A 24608-nucleotide genomic window follows, 5' to 3' on the forward strand; every position below is an offset into this window, starting at 1 on the left:
CCTTGTGCCTGAAAGCTTGGGTGGCAACCAAATGCTGTCTTTTTAATTCCTCCCTCTCTTCAGTCACCACCTCTGCCCCAAATCCACTGATTAACATTATCAGTGCAGAGGAAAACTAAGGTCAATCTAGCAATGCCAGAAAAGTCCACATAATTGAGCATCCTTGTATATAGTTTCAGGGACTTGTAAATGACTCCCAAGAACCTTTCCCACCGTACCATTTTGCTGCCCTGCCTAGTACCTATGAGAACTGATTCCAGAAAAGTAAACATGGTTCACCAGTTCCAGCAGAACTAGGGTCATTTTAAAAACCATGCTGCTTTTTTTTAAAAAAAAAATTGTAAACCACCTCCAAGAGGACCTACAAAGAATAAACATGGAAAGGCAAACAAGACAAGTGATAAAAATTCAAAACAAAGTCTTAGCATTTCATAAGTATTAAAACCAAATACATTTGTGTCGCTGCCAAAAAGGCAAAGAACATTCCTCACAAAAATGTTGAGAGAGCAAGAGCAAATACTAAAGTAGCAGATCCTCCTCCCAGGCAGGGTTGGGGCAAAGCAGGTAGAGAAGCTTGCCCTTGATTATTTCTCCCCTTAGCCAAATGAGTTGCCCCCAAGCATCTCCTGCTGCAAACAAGAGCCTTCAAGTTCTTGGAGCAAATCCTCATTGGTTCATAGGAGGTTGCACCAGGACAGTGTCTGGAAGTATGGGCTCTTAAAGTAAGATAAACACATGCATGCACAGGTCAGACACATGACAGTGCAACTATTTTCATGCTCACTCCAGCTCTGGTGTGCCTGTGGATGCCTAATGGTTGGGTCCAGTTACATATTGTATGCAATATGCCTGCAGCCACTAGCTCGATGAACCAGTGGTCATCATGCCCCATATTTCCCTCGGTGTCCTATAGAATCTCTTTCCTTGGCTGTTGTTCTGCGAGTGCCATCAGCTGGGAAAGAAATACAGTGGTGCCCCACAAGATGAATGCCTCGCAAGACGGAAAACTCGCTAGACGAAAGAGTTTTCCGTTTTGGAGGTGCTTCGCAAAACGAATTTCATATGGGCTTGCTTTGCAAGAGGACAATGTCTTGCGAGTTCCTGCTGGGTTTTTTCCTCCCCCCCTTTTTCTAAGCCGCTAAGCCGCTTATCAGCTGATCCGATCAGCAGATAAGCCGCTAAAAGCCGCTAATAGCGCTAATCCGCTAATCCGTCAGTGGGCTTTCTTTGCAAGACGAAAAAACCGCTAGACGAAGAGAATCATAGAACGGATTCTTTTCGTCTTGCGAGGCACCACTGTACTGTGGAGGTAATGTGTATTGAAGACCTCTGTAGCAGAGAATTGGTGGTGGGTTTTGCATTCCATTTGCCTGCCTTTCTCTGCAATGTGCAATACTGCGAGAGATTTGAAGTTGCTTCAAATATTACTATGTGACATCTGTAACCACGTGAGTGGAGATGGGTGGTTGGCTCCAGCCTCTAACCATATAATTAAAGCCAGGGTTGCTGTACTTTTGCAGCTGTTTCACAATCTGATGAGATGGGCGGGCTGGGTTTAGCCATGTGGTCCATGGCTAAAGGCATCTCCTCCAGATGGTTACAGGTACCACACTTAAGTTTTTATGTGCCTTCTGGCAGTAACCATGGCAATGAAAGCAGAAACAAACGGCAGAGTTTCTCCTTGCATTGGATCTCTTAAGTGTGGGCTTGTGGGAACTTATGCCTTGTCTCCAATGTGGTTTAAAAGAGTCTGGAAGGCTCTAGCTTAACAGCAGAGCACAAAAGTTGCATGCCAAAGGTTCCAGCTTCAATTCATGACAACTGCAGCCAGGGTTGGAAAAGACTTATCTGAAACTCTAGAGCAGAAGTGAGGAAACCATAACCCTCCAAATGTTTCTGGACTCTAACTTCCACCATCCCTGATTATTGCCATCTTGTCTGGGCCTGATGGGAATTGGGAGTCCAACAACATCTGGTTCCCCATCCCTTCCCTAGAGAGCCACTGATCTAATGGAGCAGTGGGCTGACTTGATATAACACATGTTTCTATGCATTTCTGACAGTTGTGGTACACAGGGGCTGGATTGTTTTTGTTTTCCGCCCAGCCCTGAAGGCCATTCTGCAGGACTTGCAAAACTTAATTTGCAACTGTTAGTGTTCAAATAGTCTACAGTGGTACCTTGGGTTACGAACAATCCTACTTATGAACGCTTCGGGTAACGAAATCCACAAACCTGGAAGCAGGTGCTCCGGGTTGCGAACTTTGCAACGTACGTATCTGCTTCCAGGGCTGTGGGAAGCCTATGTAGGGAATGGGTGCCTCAGGTTAAGAACACTTTAGGTTAAGAACAGACTTCTGAAATGAATTAAGTTCGTAACCTGAGGTACCACTGTAGGAGAAAAAGACCAGCTTTTTCAGTGGAGGCTTTTAATAACTTTCATCTCAGTCCTCAGTCAGTGAATTGTGGCCTGTTTTTCACCATGTATTTTCTTTGACCACACACAAAGATAAACAATTTGGGAGGCAACTGTTAAAAAAACAACCATGACCACAGCATCTGGAAAAAGAACTGGCCATTTAATCATGGGAACAACTGCCAACTATACAGGAGAGCACTTGGTTCATACACTTGGGTGCTCGGATCCTGGCTTACTAGGCCGTAGTTTAGCAACCATTTCAAGCAATGGGACCACACACTGCCTCTTCACCCCTCCCTTTCACTTGCCTTCTCCCTCCTTTGGTGCTTACATCCTAATTGAATTAAACATCTGGTTTCATTGCACCTGAAACAGGGAATTTTAGGTGGATGCCAGTTTTAGCAAGCAAGATCTTAAACTAAGTTCAAGCTGTAGTTTAAGATCTTGGTTAGTAAATAGACATTAAACCACAGTTCTCCGTCTCAGATGTAACAGCAAACAGCAGGAGGAAGGAGCCAAGATGAGGGGAAAGGAAGGACTGTCCAGTCCCATTGGTTGTTTGCAATTGTTAAAATGTGGTTTGATGGACCAAGAATGGAGTATTCAAATCAGCTTGTTATGTTTATTTGCATAAATGTATGCCTAGGGAAAGTGAGAGCTGTACATGTGTAGAAGGAAAAGGTGGCGCTGTGGGTAAAAGCCTCAGCGCCTAGGGCTTGCCGATCGAAGGGTCGGCAGTTCGAATCCCTGCGGCGGGGTGCGCTCCCGTCGTTCGGTCCCAGCGCCTGCCAACCTAGCAGTTCGAAAGCACCCCCGGGTGCAAGTAGATAAATAGGGACCGCTTACAAGCGGGAAGGTAAACGGCGTTTCCGTGTGCGGCTCTGCTTCGCCAGAGCAGCGATGTCACGCTGGCCACGTGACCCGGAAGTGTCTTCAGACAGCGCTGGCCCCCGGCCTCTTGAGTGAGATGGGCGCACAACCCTAGAGTCTGGCAAGACTGGCCCGTACGGGCAGGGGTACCTTTACCTTTTTATGCCTAGGGAAAGTGAGAGCTGTACATGTGTAGAAGGAAAAGTTGTGAACTGATGAGGGAAAATATGATGCTACATCATCATATATGTACCTTTAAGACCAAAAGGACATTTTAGTGAAACACATCCAATTAACATGGCTCAAGATTGACATACCTACCTTAGTCCTTGACTTCTGTTTGCTTCTGGTTATGAAGAGGATTTGGGGTGTGTTTACTTAAAAGTAAGTCTGATTTAGAAGGCGATTGGGCCAGATCCAGCTCCCAGGCCTTGGATTGCCTACCCATGAACTATGCTGTGTATATCTTCAGCATATACTCAAATCCCACCTTCCATTAATTGTTGCTTTTAAAATTGAAGAGCACAGCATAGACTTCATTGCACATGTATAATCTATCTTGCGCCAGTCTTGATGAGAAAAGACGTTAAGATGGTGTTTCTTTCCAATTTGTATTGAACAATACGAACTTAAGGGAGAAACCACGACTTTAAATAAAGCTGAAGTTGATGGTGCTTTTTGAGAGACGAATGGCCTGGCCATAAAGCTAAGCTATGGAGATAGTTTGTTTAGCTAACCATAAATTGGCCCACAGACGATCAGACAAACCATGACTTGCATCTCCAAAGCCTGGCTTGTTTTCCAGCTGCTCTTTCTTCATGCCTTTGCAGCTTGGTAAGCATGTGGGGTGGTGTTGTTATTTAGACTTATGACACTTCTTACCTAAAATGTCTCCAGGCAACTTATATCCAAGTGACTTAACAGAGTAGGCAACTGATGTCCACAGTCATTTTTAAAATGGCAAATTTTAGTTGAGAATTGTTGTTGTTGTTATTATTATTAGTAGTAGTAGTAGTAGCAGTAATAACATCAATATTGCTTCTTGTTTGGTGGTGCTGGTTGAAATGTAAGAGCTGGTATCATATTCTGTGCTTCTAATAGTGTCAACTTACCAACACTCTGTAACTGTCTCTTTCCAAATCTGACTGACAAATACTTGTCTGGAGATTGATTTGCTTCTCAATTATCACCCAGTCACAAGTGCAGTCCCTTTAATCAATTATATGGGTAGAGATTACAGCCAAGGAGAGCTCACAGGCTTCCATTAAGCCAGATCACTTTCGGAGGAAAGGCAATTTTCTCTATAAGATTTGATTAGTGATCAAATCTTGTGCTGCAAGGCGTGTAAAATTATCCCTCTGCAAACAGGTTGGTTTTCCAGTTCTGACCACCTCTGCTGCATGGTTTGGGCTCCATGGGTGTACGTCTTTTGTGATGCTTTTACACTGAAGCAAAACTGTTAATGCACAGTGCTTTAAGGAAGAGTTCACACTCTGAGGATGAAGGAGAAAGTCCTCTGTGTGACCACAGAGTGGCACCCACAGGGAACTATCAGCTATGCGACTTTCCCAGTCCTACCTGCAGTGGTGAGGTGGTAAATTCTGTAGGGCAGGAGCTTATAGATGTGCCCTCAAGAAGAGTCCAAAAATGTCAGCAATTCCTCTACGTGCACATACACTCCGCAACCCATTGTAATACATAGTACCTAACTTATTAGGATCAGCATGACAGCCATCCTAAGCATAGTTTCCTGTAAGACTTCCGCCCTGTTGAAATCAGTGATGTTTACTTCTAACTGCATAGATTCAACCTGTGAAACGCACAGAAGTGACTTACCTGGGGGGAGCTGCTGCAGCAATAACCACCTTCTAGGGGTATCACTACTGCTTAGCAGGGGGAGGTGCAAGTCCCCCCCCCTCTGCCTTAGGTCATCAAATCAGTCTTGGAAAGAAAGTACAAGCACTCTCCTCTTTCCTTGTCATAGGGTCAATACAGTCATACCTCGAGTTGCATTTGCTTCACATTGCGTTTTTTTCAGGTTACGAACGCAGCAAACCTGGAAGTGTTTACTGCTGGGTTCACCGCTTCACGCATGCGCAGGACCTATCTTCACGCATGTGCAGGAGCGATCTATCTCTCTCACACACAGAGAAACAGAACTCTACTTACAGACTTTTCAGGGCACAAGTGGTACCCTGGAACGGATCGCGTCTGTAAGTAGAGGTACCACTGTAGATGAAATCATTTTCCTTGGAGCAGGATGGATGGAAAGCCACTATCAGATGTTTGCCCAATTCAGTTCTGCTGCTGAAAACAAATTCTTAGGTTCACAATATACTCAAAGGCATACTCATTTTTTGTTTTTGTTTTGTTTTTTTAAATCTAGTTGTACTGTATATCTTTTGCACTTGGCTGGAGTTGATAGATTTTGGGATTCTAGTAATAAAAGACAAGTCCACTCAGTGCCAACCCTGGGTTAAATAAACCTCTGTTCTGATCAAGAGGTGGCATCGTTGTTGGCCTCCCCACTAACGCATTTATGCAAATTGTTGCTTATGAAAACAAGAATAGTAGTTTGTGCAAATGAGGGCCAGGTGAGCCATATCGGTGGCCTTTACTATAAGGACCTATGCCTGCATCTTCATTTGGTCCACTTTTGCCCTTGTTTCTCAACAAAATATTTATTTTATTTTATTTTTACCGGCAGCGTGACTATTGTCTGGTAAAACGGGTTAGGAAATGAAAACAGAAGGGCAAGCAATGAGTTATAACAGAGTCACCTGAATTGTACACAAAACCAACTTGCAAAGAAAAATGAGCGCACTCTTTTTAAAATGTAACAAGAAAGATCAGGATCTGATCTTGAGATAGGCAAGGTGTCCCTCTTCCCCGTCATTGTGAGATGCACAGATAGCAACCTCAGCAAGAATGACCCAAGAGGAATTTTGCACTAGTATTTTTCCTTCCCAAAAATCTTTCCGTTAAAGGCACACAACACTGTACTATTCACACTTTCATTTTAATAGCTCTGGGGAAAGATTATTCAGCTCCCTGAATAGCTGGGGGGTGCACAATAAAATAACTGTTCGACTGGGGGGAAAATGCTCTGTTGTCTTGCAGTACCAGTTGGTATTATGTAGGCTTGTTTGGTGTCTATTTATAATAGATCGCAATTGGGAACTGGATACAAAACAAACACTGGCGCTCCAGTGTGGCTTAACTTTATATCAAATTCTTTCTTGGCTAGTTTATTTTTAGATTAGCTATCTTTGACTTACAGTTGCAGCATTAAGCGACACACCTTTAAAGAAAGCTGTATCTTCTCTAGCATCCACCAATGATGACTTGTGAGATAGGAAACTAACTCAGTTTCAACCTTTCCCAGTACTGCTTTTTGAACTTTTGGGGATTGCAGAATAGGGCAAGGCCACTGAACTGTCAAGTTCAGGTAGAACACATAGCTTATTTTAGGTATTTGGGAGACTCTTTGGGACAATTATATGTCCTTTGCATCTTCTCTGCTGTTGGTTACTCTGTTTACATTTTTTTTGAGTTTGGTCTCCCTTCCCTAAGGCTTTAGCAGAAATCCATTCACATAGTTTCCTGGTCACTTACTAGACAGCAGTTGCGTTTTGGATTTTTAAAAAAAGCTCTTTTATGTCTATGCGTGTCAAAGTGAGGTAATATGGAAACTTACTCCTGTAAATAAATATTTACATAATGCACTGGGCTCAGTAACGTCTCACCATTACATTGCTCCCTGGAGAAAAGGTCACTTTTGACATCATTAATCTTTTGAGGGCAAGATACATGCTCGCAGATAACATGGGTTTCGTTTTAGCAATTAGGGTGTTGCTGAATATAGGCTGTGCTTGTTTTCCTTCCTAACAGAATGCAGCCGAAGTTAAACACTTCTGTGTGCCACTGATTTCATTGGGAATTAAACATTTCTAACCTTTGGCAGCATTGTGCCTGTTAAGAATGAGCTTTGCTGAGTCAGGCCAGAGAACTCTGGGAGCTGTAGTTCTGTGAGGGGAACTAGAGCTCCTAACAGCTCTGAGCATCCTTTACAAACTAAAGCTCTCAGAAGTCGTTTGGGGGAGCCATAACTGTTCAAAGTGGTATCATTGATAGCACAGTCCATAGACCACTACACTAATTTCAGGGTTGTGAGATCAAGCCCCATGTCGGGCAAAAGATTCCTGCATTGCAGAGGGACGGGTTAGATGACCCTCACGGTCCCTTTCTATTCTACAATTCATAGTGCTTTAAATGTATGGTGGGAATGTGGCCTAGATTTACACGACAGGCGAAATTGTATTTGTCCAGGTGTCTTTTTTAAAAACCTGATTATGTTGATGCTGTCTGGAGCTTAGGCTTAGTGTTGCTTTTATAATAATAATAATAATAATAATAATAATAATAATAATAATAATAATAATAAATAGATGCACAGTTTTATTCTGTTTCATTCTATATTGCTGTTTATGGGTGCATTCAGCTGTGGAAATTATTGTGTTTGTTTTCCAGGTTATAGTGCTAGCACATCTATCCCAGATTCTGTCGTTTCTTTTGTATTGTATTATGGGACACGCGTGGTGCTGTGGGTTAAACCACAGAGCCTAGGACTTACCAATCAGAAGGTCGGCAGTTCAAATCCCTGCAACAGGGTGAGCTCCCGTTGCTCGGTCCCTGCTCCTGCCAACCTAGCAGTTCAAAAGCACGTCAAAGTGCAAGTAGATAAATAGGTACCGCTCCAGTGGGAAGGTAAACGGCGTTTCCGTACGCTGCTCTGGTTCGCCAGAAGCGGCTTAGTCATGCTGGCCACATGACACGGAAGCTGTACGCTGACTCCCTTGGCCAATAAAGCGAGATGAGTGCCGCAACCCCAGAGTCGGTCATGGCTGGACCTAATGGTCAGGGTTCCCTTTACCTTTTTACCTGTTGTGTTGTGGCTTTGTGGTCAATATACTGCCATATTTTGCTAAATTTTAAATGGCAGGAAAGGACTGTATGCTGGAATACCACCCCAATTTTTGTCATGTGAAATTACACAGCAAATCCCCTCCATTTTCCTGGTTAACAGGGTTGAAGAAAGAGAGAGAGGAAGCAAATAACATGGAAGAGCACTAAACTTCCACTAGTTTTCCAGAAGTGGTTTTTACGTTGTGTGAAAGATCACATAACACTTGGAAATTATCAAGGAAGGAAAAATTGGTGAAACCAAAGAAGGTTGATGGAACGCAACCTATATTGTATGTTGTGTTGTAATCTGCCCTGTGCTCATAGGCGCCATCGGGGGGTGGGGGAAACAGGGAGCCAAGGGCTTTCCCCAAAATTTTAAGGAGTGGGCCGGGTTTCCCCAAACTTCTGTGGCAGCTGTGTGCACACACTGCGGGGCATGCTTATGTCACATGCACAAGATGCGGAGTGTGCACACAACATGTTAGCCCGCCCTGTAGCATGTGTGCTTGATGTCAGCATGCCGCACGGTGTGTGCGCACAGTGTGCTTACGTCATGCAGCCCCAACCCCCTCAATCGCAGGAGCAAGGTAGCGTGCTTACCTGTGCTCCAGTCTGGAGGAAGGGTGGAATATAAAAACTCTGAAGCAAACAAATAGTGCTTTGGCATATGACATGGTGGGGAGAGCTATTTGATATGCCCAAAACCCAGTTCTGCGTGAGAAACTAATGGCATGGTTCTTTGGAGCCTGGGCCATGTGGCTTCTCTGCAGGCACTTGCTGTTCTTCAGGGGAATTCACGAAAGGAATTAGGAAATCCCTCGAAGTGGAATCTTAAGACTTCAGGACTCCATCAATGGCATAATGCAAATACACACAGAGTTCTCAGATGGAAAACTACTGGTGCAGTGAATTAAAAATGTGTTAGACTCCTGGGAAATTCCGTCCCATAATGTGTAAAAAGTTAGGGAGGGCTTCTCTCAGAAAATATTGACATTTTACGGAATACCTTTTTGAGGGGGAAATGGCCATTTAACATTTTTTAAAAATTCTTTCTCTGATTTATTGTATTTTAACCCTATTGGATAAATATATTTCTGAAAATGGATGTCAGATTAATTATGTCATTAATTACCCCCATTAGATGTTTACAAATATTTTTGGAGTGTTTTAAGGAGGCAATTTATATTAAAGCATATGGTTGATTTTTCTTCTGACAATGTAATTATATTTTTCTTTAAAAGATAAAGATTTGTTGACAATCTCTCGTTTCAAGCTTTAAAAAACCAGCAATCCTGAATTACTACTTTTACTCATGTTAACCTTTTCATGTTGTCTCTTGAAATTATACATAGTTAAGGAAATGTGAAAGAGGGTTGGGAAATATAGGGTATACCACCTTTGGGGCTGCAATCCCATATGCACCTACTTAATTGGGAGTGAACCCCATTGAACTCAATAGGACTTACTTCTTTGTAGACAGGCGTGTGTTGGATTGTACTGCCAAGCACACAGGACCCCATGCCAAGCACACAGGACCCCATGGATTTTAAGTCAAAGCCTAAAAGATTTGCTTTTCATTCCTAGAACAGCCCTCCCTCTTTCTTTGTGTTTTGCCCAAAGAGCAGTTATGAAACCTTGTTTACAGCAAGGAAGCTGGGCACAATTTCTAAATGGGTCTATAGCTGTACATTGCTATCCAATTGTGTGTGTGTGTGTGTGGCAGTTTCTGGGGTTTCACTTGTAATATTAATGAGCCATTAGAGAGCAAACAGTGCCTCCTTTGTTCCTATAGAAGATCCAGTCTGGGGAGGGCCGGAGGGTGAAGATTTCATGGGAGAGAAAAATAATAAATCTTTAAACTGAAATTTTCTGGCATGCTGCACTGGTCTGTGCCAGAGCTTTGAAGAAGAAGGCATAATCAGAAGCAGAGTTTCCCCACTCGTGCTAAATAATAAATCAGACACCCAAACAAGAGCCCCACATGGGTTAATGGCCTTATTTTCATGGTGAAATCTGCATGCATGTATCTAAGGCAGAGCCGGGATTGGCTGGCAAGCTCATTGCAGATCCAGGTGGCATATACTGACAGCTCCGGGTCACATGATGGCTATTAGGGCTTGCTTTTCCACTCATCTGGCTGAGCTTGTCAGGGAGGGTTGAACGCAGGCATCCTGCAGCTCCAAGGAATGTAGAAAATGAGAGGAGGGGAAAGGAGGGAGGTCACGAGAGAGGAGGCTGCTTTGTTGTCTTTCTCCCTTCGATCAGTCTGAATTTCTGAAAAGCGTGGACCACGGAGGTGCGGAATTGCAGCCGCAGCTGCCAGGAGACCCTGGTCATGAGGCTCAACCCATATCGGTTTCGCCAACGGAGGAGGATAGATTAAACTGGCATGTACAGTCTGTATTGGCTGCCAAGGGGGCACTTAGCTCGCTGATGAATTAGATTGATCTTCTGTCCTCTGCAGTAATACCCCCGAGGAAACAAAGGAGCTGGAAAAAACAGGCAGTGTTTGCTGTAGTAAAATTCTGGACTGATCAACAGAATGGAAAGGCGGGGTCCCGGTTATGAAACTATAAGGCAGCGTTCATATGTGGATCCTTGGGCAAACGCGCGGATTCTGCTTCGGGGACCTGTTTCTTTTCTTCAAGGGTTTTTCCCTTCTCCTCTCTTCTTGTAATCCTGCCTTTTAAGATTAAGGCTGCCCTCCTCGTCCTCGTGTCCCATCCCCCCCACCTCTCCTTTTCATGCTACAGCATGGAACATCTTTTGTTTCAGTTAAATTCAGTCCTCTCGGTCTGTCACCTGACAGTCTTGTGGTTCTGGATGAATGTGGTTCATTTCTATTATTAACCTGGGTTGGCAGCTGGTCCTCCTAACAGGAGTTTATAGAGATTCCGAAAAGTGGAGCTTGCTTAAGGGAGAAAGATGCTTCCCAGGTATGAAATAAATACTATGATCTGGGCATTCTTTTCAGTGGCAGACTTGCTAAATAAATATGTGTATATATTTGAAGTTGTCCTATTTTATACTGCAGAAATAATTATGTTCTTGGAGGGGGGGATAGCTCTGTACTACACCACTATTTTAAAATGAATGTATATAATCTTCTGTTGTTTTTCCTAAGGCGTTTTGTGTTGTAGTGAAAGATTATGAAATGGTGCCTGGAACACTAGTGGTTGTAACCCTGGTGGATTAATCTTGTTTAGGTGGGACTTCCTCCGCAATAAGGATTATTTCCTAAAATAATCAACTGGTGAAAGTTTATCTGTGTAAATCTCATAGAAATTGGGACGGGTGCTTTTTTGATGGTATCTTTTTTTAAAAACAGCTCCACAACACACACACCTCACCATCTGAATTTCTAAGACCTGTTCTACTGAAAGTTAAACCTATTTAAATCCTATTAATTTGACTATGAGGCATTGAAGCACATGGTTCACTTTCCCATTTGAAATTAATGAAACTTAAAAAGTACTTAACTTTGGCTGGATAATGCCCCCCCCTGCAAGTTTTTACATTTAATATTAAAGCAGTAGAATTGTCAGAGCATCAATATATGATTTAATTATACCTATCAAGAGCTGTTATATTGCTTTGAAAAACAGGGAAGAGGAAGACCTGACTATGGAAAATTTAACCTCAGAGCAAGGGAGAAAAAAGACTTGGATCCCTTAGTAGGGATGCAAAAAACCTGAATAGAGATCTGACTTTGAATCAAATTATCAAAAATAAAATAGGGACTAACAGGTGGGAGATACATATGAAAATAAACTGAAGTTAGTTTCATTTGCAATCAGCCATGTAGAGAACAGCCAGAAGTTAAGGTAGAGGAGTGTCTAGAGGCAGCAAATAAGATCTGGGTTTTATTGCTGTTCTTATTGCAGAATGCATTATTTCTTTCCATGTGGCAGTGAAATAGTATACGCATAGTCCAGGCTCCTTTGACCATAACTTGTGCATCTGTCTTTACAAATTGTTGCTAAGCTAATCGGCAAGTCCAACAGACCAGATTTTACACTTGCACCCTAAAAGGCACAAGTGTAATAAGCTTGTGTAATATTAAACATTAGTTGGAAAAGATGGTACCACATTCGTAACTTTAGATTTATACATGTGAAATGCAAGAGTGGCCTGTATCCGGGCAGAGACAGGAGTTATGTCCTTCCCCATCATCACCTCTGCCCTACATAAAATAATCAAGCATTTTACAAGCCAATATGAACTTTGGAATAAGACCAATTCATTTCTAGCCTTTAAAAAAGTCTTCAAGAAGTGAAGCAGGATTCCTAGCAACCAGGTTATAGTTTTGCCACTGATTTTCATTCTCTTCCCCTAACTCAGTTTCCCCCCCACAATTAACCAGACCTTTCTATGGGTGCTGAAGTTAGCCACTGGCTTTGCACCTTTGATCCAGGCCTAGTTCCATCTCAGGAGAAAGGGGAAACATGCCCCCTGCGACGGCTATCTCAGGTTGGGAGTCTTTGTGGTGCTGGAGAGAGTCACATCCTCTGCCCTTGGAGGTGAGAGAAGATTGTTGAAAAGCAGTCAGGTCTCGCTAAATTTGGGAGGCTTCCCAGACATCGTGAGACTCCATATAGAAATTATTGTGCTGGCTAATGTTTCTTTCCTAGGTGATTGTTACAGAGTAATGACAATAAAGTGGGAGAGGTCTTAACCAGCAGGCACTGTGACTGTAAGAGTTTCAGATGAGGATAAAATGTCACCAATTGACTTTGTTCCAAGTCTGCTTTGGATTCTAACACTGTATAACAGTCGCCACAACTTTGCGTTATCTTGGCAAACATGGAACATAAAGCCACATTTGACAAGATAATAGCAATGCAGAAGTAGATTGGAACTTGCAGGGGAAGATTAGTTAGAGGGGCATCCGAAGGCTTAACCTTCCTTTGTCCACCGATTCTCCCAGGCAAACGGGAACTATTTTTCCCAGTTCAGAGCCCAGAATACGGGCACACGGTAGCAAACCATATAGGGGCAGGGTACTTAACCTTGGTGAGCAGATTGTGGCCTGCAGGTCCTGATTCTTGCTGCCTCAGCATTTCAACGCAACCAACTACATAGGCCTTATTTATATCTCACCTTTCTATAAACCACATTTATATTCCGCCGTTCCTCAAATGCAGTCAAGGTGGCTGGCATGCACACCCCCCTTATTTTATCCCCACAATAACCCTGTGAGGTGGATTAGGCTGAGAGGCAGTGACTGGCCTATTATCACCCAGTGATGTATATGGTGAGAGAGGATTCGAACCCTGACCTCCAAGGTCCTAGTCTGACAGCTCTAACCATTGTATCACACGCTGTAGCGGCCTTGTCAATGCTGGGAGCTACAAATCCATTAGCAATGCTACAATCCTATGCACAATTTAAGTCCTTTTGAGAGAAGTTGGATTTAAACAACATAAACATTTGTTAGTAACTACTGACATACTGTTATTGGTGGTGAGTTTTGTCACTGTTTATTCCTCTCCCCTCCTTCATAGGAGGAAGTGTTCAATCCACAGGTCTCATAATCCACTGTTGGGTTCTAACCAATAATTTAGCAATCCCTGTGATATTCAACTCTTCCAGGTGCTATAGTGTTGTATTATTCCAGGCACAGGCAAACTCAGCCCTCCAGATGTTTCAGGACTACAACTCCCACCATCCCTGACCACTGGTCCTGTTAGCTAGGGATGATGGGAGTTGTAGTCCCAAAACATCTGAAGGGCCGAGTTTGCCTATGCCTGTATTATTCCCATCTCAACCTCAGTTTGCCATACTTTCAGTCACAAATTCTACAAATGACCATTAACAAATGTGTAATTTCTAATCCTAAACCACCACCCCCATTATATTAACTTCTAAAAATCTACAGTGTTCCTAATTCCAACCCAAAAATCATCCTAACAGTAGCCTAATGCTGGCTGGTTTCCTATGCAGTGTAAATCATTGCACCTACATCAATATAATCCAAATGATAAATACTATAAGCCGAAGTGTAATTTGATCATTAGTTAGCAAGTGGATTGGATGCTTCCCTTGTTAAACAGTACTAAGGTGCTTAGATGCATTATGTCACTTATACTTTCCATTGAGGCGAACAGCTTTGGTGACTGTTGGAAAGAGTCAGAGGGGCAAGGGTACCAGACAAATGGAGCAAGAACCCATTCCAGTGTGCTTTTGCCTATCAACATTCCAGAAAGGTGCTAACACGAAAGGCATGCAGAACAGATAAGATGGCATAAACTATAAATATCATTTGCGTAGATGTCCTTTAAAAATAGTTTAAAGTGATTCATCACCTGGCAGTTTTCATAACTTTAGTTAAGATATGCTGTTGGGAATAGTGGTTTGATAGCTTTATTTTTTTATTTTTTTTATTTTTTGGAACAGCCTTCCCCAACCTCCAGATGTCATAGACTTCAGTTAGAATCATAGAGTCATAGAATTGTGGAGTTGGAAGGGACCCTGAGGGTCATCTAGTCCAACCCCCTGCAGTGCAGGAATCTCAAGTAAAGTAGCCATGACAGATGGCAATCTAACCTCTGCTTAAAAACCTCCAAGGAAGGAGAGTCCATAACCTCCCAAGGGAGTCTGTTCCAGCTTGGAACAGCTCTTACTGTCAGAAGGTTCTTCCTGAAGTTTAGTCGGAGTCTCATTTCTTGTAACTCAGATCCACTGGTTCAAGCCCTACCCTTCAGAGCAGGAGAAAACAAGCTTGCACCATCTTCCATGGGGCAGCCCTTTAGATATTTGAAGACAGCTATCATATCTCTTCTCAGTCTCCTTTTATCCAGGCTAAACATACCCAACTCCCTCAACTGTTCCTCATAAGGTTTGGTTTCCAGACCCTTGATCATCTTGGTTGCCCTTCTCTGTACATGTTCCAGCTTATCAACATCCTTCTTAAATTGTGCTTAATGTGAATGTTATATTTATCTTGAAATCAGACCATTGTAAAAGATCATTAACAGTGTGATCTAATGCATGCCTGTTCAGAAGCATGGTTGTATCCAAAGGACACAACTCTAAAATGTGTAATGGGACACTTACTAAGCCTAGACAGATTTAGTCATTTATTTTTATTGAATAAATTTCTACCCCACTCCACCTCCCAAAGGAGTCCATGGCAGCAAACAAGTGATAAAAAAAAGAAAATCTAAAACAATTCCTTTATAGATGCAGGCTCAGAAAGAGCTCAACTTAAAAGGCTTGTTGAAAGAGAAAGTCTTTGGTAGGTGCAGAAAAGACAACAGAGATGTCTGCCTAATATTCAAGGGATGTCAAAGTCAATGTCACAAAGCTAAAGGCTTGATTCCTAAATTGGGCAGGATGGAACTCCTGATAAGAGACCCTCACCTTCAGAGTGCAGTGATTGGATATGTCAGCTGCCCATTAGGGAGGGGCTGCTTTGCGGGCGGGAACCGGGTCTCCATAGCGACCCTGGAGTGGGCGGAGGTAAGCTGCCCACGTCAGCAGGGTCCCCGGCACAGGAGGCCCTGTTTCGTGATGATGGTGTTCACCTTTCTGACATGGGCAATGATTATTGGCTGGCTAATATCGAGGAGGGCATTAAGTGTTGGTTGCAGGTGTGAGGGTGTTGGTGGCGAGCCTTTGGCTCGATTGGCGGTTAGGCATTGGGTGAGCCTTTTATGGGAGGGGAGGTTGTTGCCTCCACCTGCCCCTCCATGGTAAGGGTTAAAGGGATGGTTAAAGGGATCCGGGGGTGTGGTTCCTGTCTGAAGCCTGGGCATGTGCTAGGGCCAAGACACAGCCCTAACGGTGACCGGGGGGGGGGCCTCATTTGATGTACATCAGAGGGCTCCCCCCTTCCAGTGGTTAACCCTTCAACGAGACTTCCTGCAGGCATGCAGCAGTCAGGTTATAGTCTTGTTTCGCCCAATTGCCTAAGCCAATACCGCTCACTTCTGTAACCAATAAAGTTGTGGCCTTATTTATCCCATTAAATCAATATCCTTGTTTTCGTGGGTTTATTCCGGGGAAGCTTGGGGTCCGGGTCCTTGCCACGCAAATAAGGGGTGAGACGATCTTTCAGATATCCTGGCCTCAAGCTGCATAGGGCTTTATTTACCAAAACCAGCACCCTAAACTTAGCTCAGCAGCTAATTGGCAGCCATTCCTGATTTCTTCATGGAGCCTGTACGACCAATCAACCACATCATTTGTAATACTGAACAGTCAAAGATCAAGGTCACATCTGGTCCTCAGCTGATTGTGGAAGATGCTTAGGCATGAACAGGATGTTTCCCCACAGCTATTTAAAATGCATGGTGTACAGTGTCCTGAACACAACTTAAGTCATTCCAAAATGCCTTACTGCCTGCAACCAAGGGAGAGAAAATCTAGGGCCTTTTGTTTTTATTTACCGTACTGCTTCTAATGTAATCCTTTATACTCATTTTCTGGTTATTATCTTTCACCTAATTACATACATTCAGCCCCTCCTCTGTTTATTGTACCTCCCGATCACTGTTACAATCTCAGCCTATGGGCAACAACAGTGTGTTGAGGTAGGGCTGGCAAAACACCAACCTATTTGTTAAGCAATTTAAAACCTAGATATTACACATTTGCAAAGTAGACTAAGTACTTCCTACACTAAGTATTTCCTACAAAGCAAACCATCCTTAAGGTACCCAGGAGCATCAGATTCCAGGAGCCGTAGAGTGTTTTGCCGTATCTCATATCTTGGGTGTTCAAAGTAATAATAAAGTATACTTCCCTCCAGATGTATGAAATAATGTGACAATATGTATAGGTACCGGATACAGTGATATATTTTCTTGGGTGGATCCATTGTTTTTAGATCCAAACAGTATAAACAGCTCATTAGGAGTCAAAATTCATTGAAGTTCACTCAGAATGTACAATTCATTTTGATTCACCCCCCCCCCGACAAACAACAACACTGGTCTAGTCCAATTGCCCATTCAAGCCCTTTTCTTCATCTTACCCATAAAAGAAATACAAGCCACAGTAGTAGTAGTTAATAACCTAGCCATCATGCACAAAATGGTGCCTGATTCTCTAAAAGAGCCTTCCCCAAGCTGCTGCCCTGCAGGTTTCTTGCACTAGAAGCCCTATGAACAACTTTGACAGTGGAACAGACTCCCATGAGAAGTTGTGGATTCTCCTCTCTTAGTTTTTAAGCAGAGGTCGGATGGCTATCTGTCATGTGTGATCTAGTTGAAATTCCTGCATTGCAGAAGATTGGACTATACAATTCAGAGTTTCCCAGCTTGGGTCTCCAGCTGTTTTTGGACTACAGTTCCCATCATCCCTGACCACCGGTCCTGCTAGCTAGGGATGATGGGAGTTGTAGTACAAAAAACAGCTTAAGACCCACGTTTGGGGAACTCTGGACTAGATGACCCTCGTGGTTGCTTCTAACTCCACAATTCTGTGATTCATGCAAAATCTTTTTCACACATCTTATATCTGCAAAAATATATGGTTGGCTCTTGGAAGGATAAATGTGTGGATTCAATGTGCCTGTGTCTTATTGATTGTTGCACTGAACCTGTTCCCTGAGCTCGTCTTCTCCACTTTCTCTCAATCCCAGTTGCCAAGGAATATTTTTTGGAAGACATGTTATGTAACACTGATAATAGTTAGCTGGGTCAATCATGAAATGTAATTTATGAGACACACCAAAGCCTTTCAAGGATAGTTAAAATAGCATGTGCTCAGACGGAGGAGTAAACAGGTTCATTTTACCTTGATCAAATGTGGATGAATGCGGCTGGGTTTTTAATATATATATATTTAGCTCACTCTCCTCTTAGCACGTAATCTGCTCTTGGAGCTTTTTATAAGCAGACTTCCCTAAAGATCTGGAACACTTTCTGCTCTTCCTTGCCAGGCAGCTGTCAAGAGTCAGATGTCAAAATACTACTAAATGGAAACCATGTCTTAAAGAAAGAGGTGGTGGGCTTATTGCATATTAGGTAAATGAAAGGATTTGTTTGGGGAGGGTTGGTGTAGAGTTGTTGGTTAAATAACAATTGCAAGATGAAAACAATATGGGTTTAAATGTAGAAATGCCACATCTATGCAGGTGACTTTAAGCACTGCATGAAATACGAAGCTAACTTCAAGTACGGATATATAAGAGAGTTTGGGCCACTTTGTATATATCAGGGATTATAGTTTAGGCGAGATTCTAAACATACGTTTTATTTGTTAAAAAGGTTTTCCAAGGTTATCTCAGCTTTGCTTTCATTTGTTCTCTCTGGCAATTTCAGTATTTGAGGCCAATGTTGAGGAGTTGCAGAGTTTGCACCCCCATTGTGTAGGCGGCATTGGGGCTGCCCCTGTGGCCGACCCCTCTCTACCTCCCCTATAGATGAAAACCTGGCTCAGCCAAAAGGGTGTTCACAAACACCACTGATCAACTGATGGACAGTGCCTGCCAAGCCCCTTTCAAAGCACCGCACAAAGAAGACCTCTTTGGGCAAAAAAGATCACCTGGTATCATTATGACGTCAGGTAGTTGACACTCAGCAACCTTGGCCTGTGAGGGGTGCAGGAGAGAACCATCCACTCCAGTGCACTAAAAGGCTTCCCCACCCCTGGTTTTGTGTTTGATCTGGACCAGGGGCTGGCAAAGTTTTTGCGGCTTGGGCCGGTTCACGGTCCCGCAGACGCTTCAGTGGGCTGGAGTGCTCACGCACACAAACATGCGCAAACGCTATTTCTGACACTCCTTCTGGCGCGAAGGAGGCATGTGCAGCTTCCCATTGGCTGCAGGACCTTCCTCCAGCCAATGGGAAGCTGGCCAGCATTGCGGAAGGCGGTCCCTGCTCTGCTCCGTGCCGGTTTAGCACTGCACACTGGAGCCGACCGAAGTTTTGCTTTTTTAAAGCATCTAATATTCCAGTCCCAGGAAGAGTATTTTTATTCCTCCTTTTTATAGGTGCAGGAGATGATTTCAGTGGCCTTTGTGCTCTTATAAATGTGGTGATAAAATGATAGATGTCTATGAAACAGGAACTGATTAGCCATGGCAATCCCGTGATCATGATGAATTCTTTGTGGGATGGTATAAACTATAAAAATCCAGAGACAAGCCAAAGCCTCCTGTAGCTTTCTTCCCCATAAACATTGCATTGTTCTCATCTGGTATCTCCCTTTCCACTAATAATAGTGGCGTTATACTAGGTGCTTTTTAATGCAAACATTGTAATCATACTCTGCATTGTGTATTGACTAGGATTAGAAGTACCTTTGATTTTTTTTTAAAGAAAATGTTGAAGCAAAGATTAATGTTCCCAGTCGAGTTACACCCATTTATTTATACCACTGTGCAAGTTGGATGAAGAGGTTTCTCTGTTGATATATATTTACACAAATTAAATTTGCATTTTATGTATATTGTTGTTTCCTGTTGTTACCCCTTAATAAAGTCAGTGAAACTTCTTTTAATAAAATCTATTGTAAAAGCCACAGAGATAAGAAACTCTCTCTCACTTTTCCTCCCTATTAAAGCTGGCCTTTGCCGGAGTTTGATCCAAGTCAGATCCGACTAATTGTGTACCAGGACTGTGAAAGAAGAGGGCGAAATGTTTTATTTGACTCCAGTGCTAAGAGGAGAACTGAAGATGCATCCGTCTCGGTGAGCAATATTCACACTAGTATGAATTCCTTTACCCCCCCCCAATTGCAATGCAAAGTTAATTTATGCAGGCTTCAACAATAAATTATTTGCATCAGTAGTCATGCTTTGAAGAGAGATATTCAAAATGCTATGTTTAAAAAGAGGTTGTGTTTGCAGTGCATTAGTGCTTCAGCTGTTCCTCCTAATTGCTTTACTGTTACAGCAGTCCCCTCTTTTTAACCTAGCCCTTTGTTATATCATATTTCCTCTCATAGGATCTCTCCTTTTCCTGTAGCTTTAGGAACAGCCTAGATCGTGAAAATGCCTTCTCTATTTATTCCCTTACGCGTCTTCTGGCAAGCCAGAATTTAATAAAGTTTGAAAATAATTCCAGTGAGGGTGAATCAGGTGCACTGTAGAACAACAGAGAGGAACCTGTGATCTTTCAGGTGCTGTTGGACTACAGCTCCCATGATCCCTGACCATTGGCTGGGTGGGGCTGATGGGAGTCCTATAACATCTGGCAGGGCACAGGTACCTCAGCACTGCTGTATAGACGATTATTAGGACACTTGCATGCTTGAGGGTTATGCATCCACCCTGTTTTCCCATAATGCTTAGCAAAATTGCGGCTTAGCACTGGGCCGGGGGAACTTCCAGACTGTGGGCCCAATTTTCCTCACAATGCTGTTTCCCCCAAACCACACTTGCCTGCCTTACCCCTGACATCAGGCAGGAGGCGGGGAGAGGCGTGGCCTGCACACTTGGTTCATGGAGCTTGTAGAGATAAAGATCTGGTCCACCAGGCTAAAAAAGGTTTTGCGCACCTGAGCCTTATCATGAACAAGCAAATATGCAGCCTCCCAAAGAGAAGATTGTGGCTGCTTTGGTCCTGCCACCGCCACACTGCTGCGAGCTAAGCCATGATTTGGCTTAGCATTGCATCTGAACCTTGATCCATTGTTTATCTTGTCCCCAGTTAAATCACAAACTGTAGCTAAGGTTTGTTTTGTGGCCTACCACTCCTTGTTTTCCTGAGGAAGATGAACCATGAGCCTGGGTTTGGACATAATGCTAAGCCAAACTAGCTTAGCTCACACCAACTCAGCAGCAGCAGGACTGGAGGAAGAGTGGAGCAGGTATGGTCACATGGGAACCCATACATGTGTTCAAGCTCAGCCATGGTTTGGCTTAGTGTTAAGTGTGAACCGGATTCTATCTCTCTCCTCCAATCTTCTCCCTTATACCGGCATTTCTCCCCACTCGTTATTTGATTACCCCACCTCCCCTGTCTCATCAGGTTGGGAAACATTGAATCTATTACTTGGATGTATAGATCGATCTTTTAAAGAAAGAAAAAACTTTTAAGGGAGGTACTGAAGAAGTCTGGAAATGTACTGTACTATCTCACAAGCATACCTGAAGGAGTGTCTCCACCCCCATCGTTCTGCCTGGACACTGAGGTCCAGTGCCGAGGGCCTTCTGGCAATTCCCTCACTGCAAGAAGCCAAGTTACAGGGAACCAAGCAGAGGGCCTTCTCGGTAGTGGCGCCCGCCCTGTGGAACGCCCTCCCACTAGATGTCAAAGAGAAAAATAACTACCAAACTTTTAGAAGACATCTGAAGGCAGCCCTGTTTAGGGAAGCTTTTAATGTTTAATAGGTTATTGTATTTTAGTGTTTTGTTGGAAGCCGCCCAGAGTGGCTGGGGAACCCAGCCAGATGGGCGGGGTATAAATAATAAATTATTACTACTACTACTACTACTACTACTACTACTACTACTACTACTGGGGATTCCAATGATGGCATCTCTTCACATGCAAGGCCCCGGGCCTTAAAATAAGTGTTAGCCACATACTGAGCCCTTTCACCTGTAAGTAACTGCAGAGTACATTTCCGAAGCGGAGACATTATCTCTTTGTAGACAGTGAAGTTGTTATATTTCATCTCTTAGCAAAGTGGCAAATGACTCCTTCACTTGACGGCATACACAAAGTGCTAGCTGCATCCCACGGCACTTTTGCCCTTTGCAAGAAAACACTGTGTGGGACAGACGTTTTCTCACTGTGAAAAGAGCATCTGTTAGCTGCGTTTTAGAATTCAATGCCTTCTGCCTGTTGACCCCCACATGTCTCAGCATGATTTATAGCTCCTGGCCTTCTCCAGTAGAGTGTCGGCTTTGTTGGCTTAGGAACATGGAAGGTTTGGACTTGAACAAAGCTGTCCACCATAATGAGTGGAGAATCAGCTGATTTTCAGAGCATGTATTTGTGTGGGGTTTGCCCGCCCACAGACACACACGAGAGGGCTATGTCCGCTTCCCCACGCCTGCTGGAGTGAAATTTCTCGCTTAGAGGGACACATGGCCTCAGGAGAAGGCCAGGCAAAAGAAAGTTAGACCTGCAATATATTGCCTGTCAACACTTCTTGATAACAAACAGTTCTGCTGAAAAGAACACTACTGTGGCAGTCAAAGCATGCGCTGTGCCTTTTAAATGTTGGCATGTTTCAAAAGGCAGTTCCATGTGTGCAGAATGAAAATATCTCTTAAGATCACAAACATTTACATAGACGTATGACCAAGAACGGCTTCTAATTTCATCTGGAGTGGCTACTCCTGACTTTCTGGGGCCTGCGCTGTGAATTGCTTTGACACAGAGTTACAATATCTCTGCCATCCTGGTCAGCCTCCTCCCAAACTGGTGCCCTCAAGGTTTTGCTGGACTACAACTCCAAGCATCTCTGAACATTGGCCAGTCTCCAGGTGACTAGCTGCTGGTTCATAAAATCATATAATTGTAGAGTTGGAAGGGACCCTGAGTATCATCTAGTCCAACCCCCTGAAATGCAGGAATCTGCAACTGTCCCTTACAAGGATCAAACCTACAGCCTTGGCAATATCAGCACCATACTCTAACCATCTGAGCTATCCAGTCTGGTTGCTGGAATTATTGTCAAGAATGCTAGACAATGTGAACCTTCATCCGTAGCTGTCAACCTTCCATTTTTTTTGCGGGAAATTCCTTTATTCCAGCACTGTTTCCCGCTGCTATCCCAGATTGTTAGATAACTCATAGACTGTCCCCGGGATAGGTGAGGCTGCTGATCCCTTATTTTCGAGGCTGCTGATCCCTTATTTTCAAATCTGAAAGTTGACAGCTATGCCTTAGTCTGATCCATCTAGCAAGGCTTTACAGTTTTAAGCATGAATGTTGTTGTCAGTAGTAGCAGCAGCAAGAGCATCACACTTTTATTCAGTGACATTAGTGAACAGAGTGCAATAATCCCTGCTCCTCCAAGTGCTTACAAACTAATTTTCAACACAGAAAAGCAGCAGAAGAGAAGGAAAAGTGGAGTCAGGCTTAAATAAGGAAGGAATATGTAATACTTTCAGATACATTTACAAAGCTTTCACGGAAAAGGTTGGTTTTGGGAAGGAATTTGAAGGAAGAGTGGTGGCACCATTAAGGTGTTTGGGAGGCTAGACAGGATAACTAAACACTCATCAGTTGTGCTTTATTATCAGGAGACCCTGAACAGGTATTTTTGTTTTTTACATTTAAGATACAACATTAGACCATAGAGATTCATGGTTTGGGGGCTTTAACCTTGAAAGATTGAAGTCAGCCCATCCAACATCAAGGCAATGAATTATGCATGTGAGAAACATTCTTAGGCAACCTATCAATCATTAATAAACCCTTTATTTATAAACTGCTACTTTTAAAATGAACATTATGAAATTAAAACTCCTGCCTTCTGTTAGATGCACGTATTTTTCAGGTCTGGGCAAATCTGGTTTGTATAAATATTTGTTTATCTTTGTCTCATGAAAGTGTTACTGGCTTTTGTTTTGTTTTGCCTTTTTGGCTGTAATTCATAAACAGTTACCAGAAGCAGACTCAAACCCACCTACGTTATCATCCTCCAGGCAAAAAAAAAAAAAAAAAAAAAAAGAGTTTAGCAGTCCAGACATAAGTAAAAATGAGTTTAAATTTGCCATTTATATTCCTCCTTTCTCTTTGCAAACTCTCAAGGCAGCTTACAAACACAACAGCAAAACAAAAAGCAGTTTTATGTTAATGAACATTTTGATTTCTTGTGTGTGTTTTATGCTTAATCACAAATCAGTGAAAGGTGGGGGGGGGTAAATTGAATAAATGAATAAAATATGTCATTAATGACTGGCCTAAGTCCATATAGGGCACAAGTCAGAGGTCATGCCATGGTCTAGGGCAGGGGAGGTCCAGAGGGCAGCTATCTTATGTGGCCCTCCAGCCCCCATCTTCCTCTCTACCTCTTCAGTAGGTTGGAGGAGAGTTTCCCTTCACCCTGGCACTGTGATGCAGAGGGAAATTGCTGTCTCTGCTGTTCAGGGATTGGCTGCCAAAGCCCAGGTGTGGTTTTTGTCCTCCATATTGTCCTCTCTATAGCAAGCCTAACACTGTGATGGGGATGAATGTGGTACATGTCTGCTGTGTGTGTGTGTGTGTGTGTGTGTGTGTGTGAGTGAGTGAGTGTGTGTGAGAGAGAAAGAACCGTGTGGCTGTATTTGTGTGTAGTCTGCATTTGTGACAAGGGTGTGTGCTTCATGTGTGTTAGGGGGAGGTTATATGCGCTATGTGTTTGACAATTGCGGTGTTTGTGTGCGAGAGGGAGTTATTTGCAGCAACTTGGGCCATGACTGTTGCTGGTATGCAGAGGGTTAATCAGTCTTCCGTGTGGCCCCTGTG

At 43.3% G+C, this 24608-nt stretch overlaps 1 protein-coding gene across 4 annotated transcripts in view; it reads left to right on the top strand.

Moving 5' to 3' along the window:
* Positions 1-24608, top strand: part of FNIP1 (folliculin interacting protein 1) — a 94169-nt gene that overhangs the window by 19225 nt on the left and 50336 nt on the right. For 3 of the 4 annotated variants that reach the window (XR_014216562.1, XM_082211478.1, XM_082211479.1), the window contains exon 2: positions 19765-19891. Coding sequence is in view for 3 of the 4 variants with exons in the window: in XM_082211478.1 (XP_082067604.1) it covers positions 19765-19891 (127 nt within the window). In the remaining variant the exon portion in view is untranslated. Of the gene's footprint in view, positions 1-10389; positions 11190-19764; positions 19892-24608 lie in introns of those variants that run through there. The other variant, XM_082211480.1, reaches the window with a different exon arrangement.

The sequence above is a fragment of the Podarcis vaucheri genome (assembly GCF_965113315.1).
Source record: "Podarcis vaucheri genome assembly, chromosome: 2".
Classification (NCBI taxonomy): Eukaryota; Metazoa; Chordata; class Lepidosauria; order Squamata; family Lacertidae; genus Podarcis; species Podarcis vaucheri.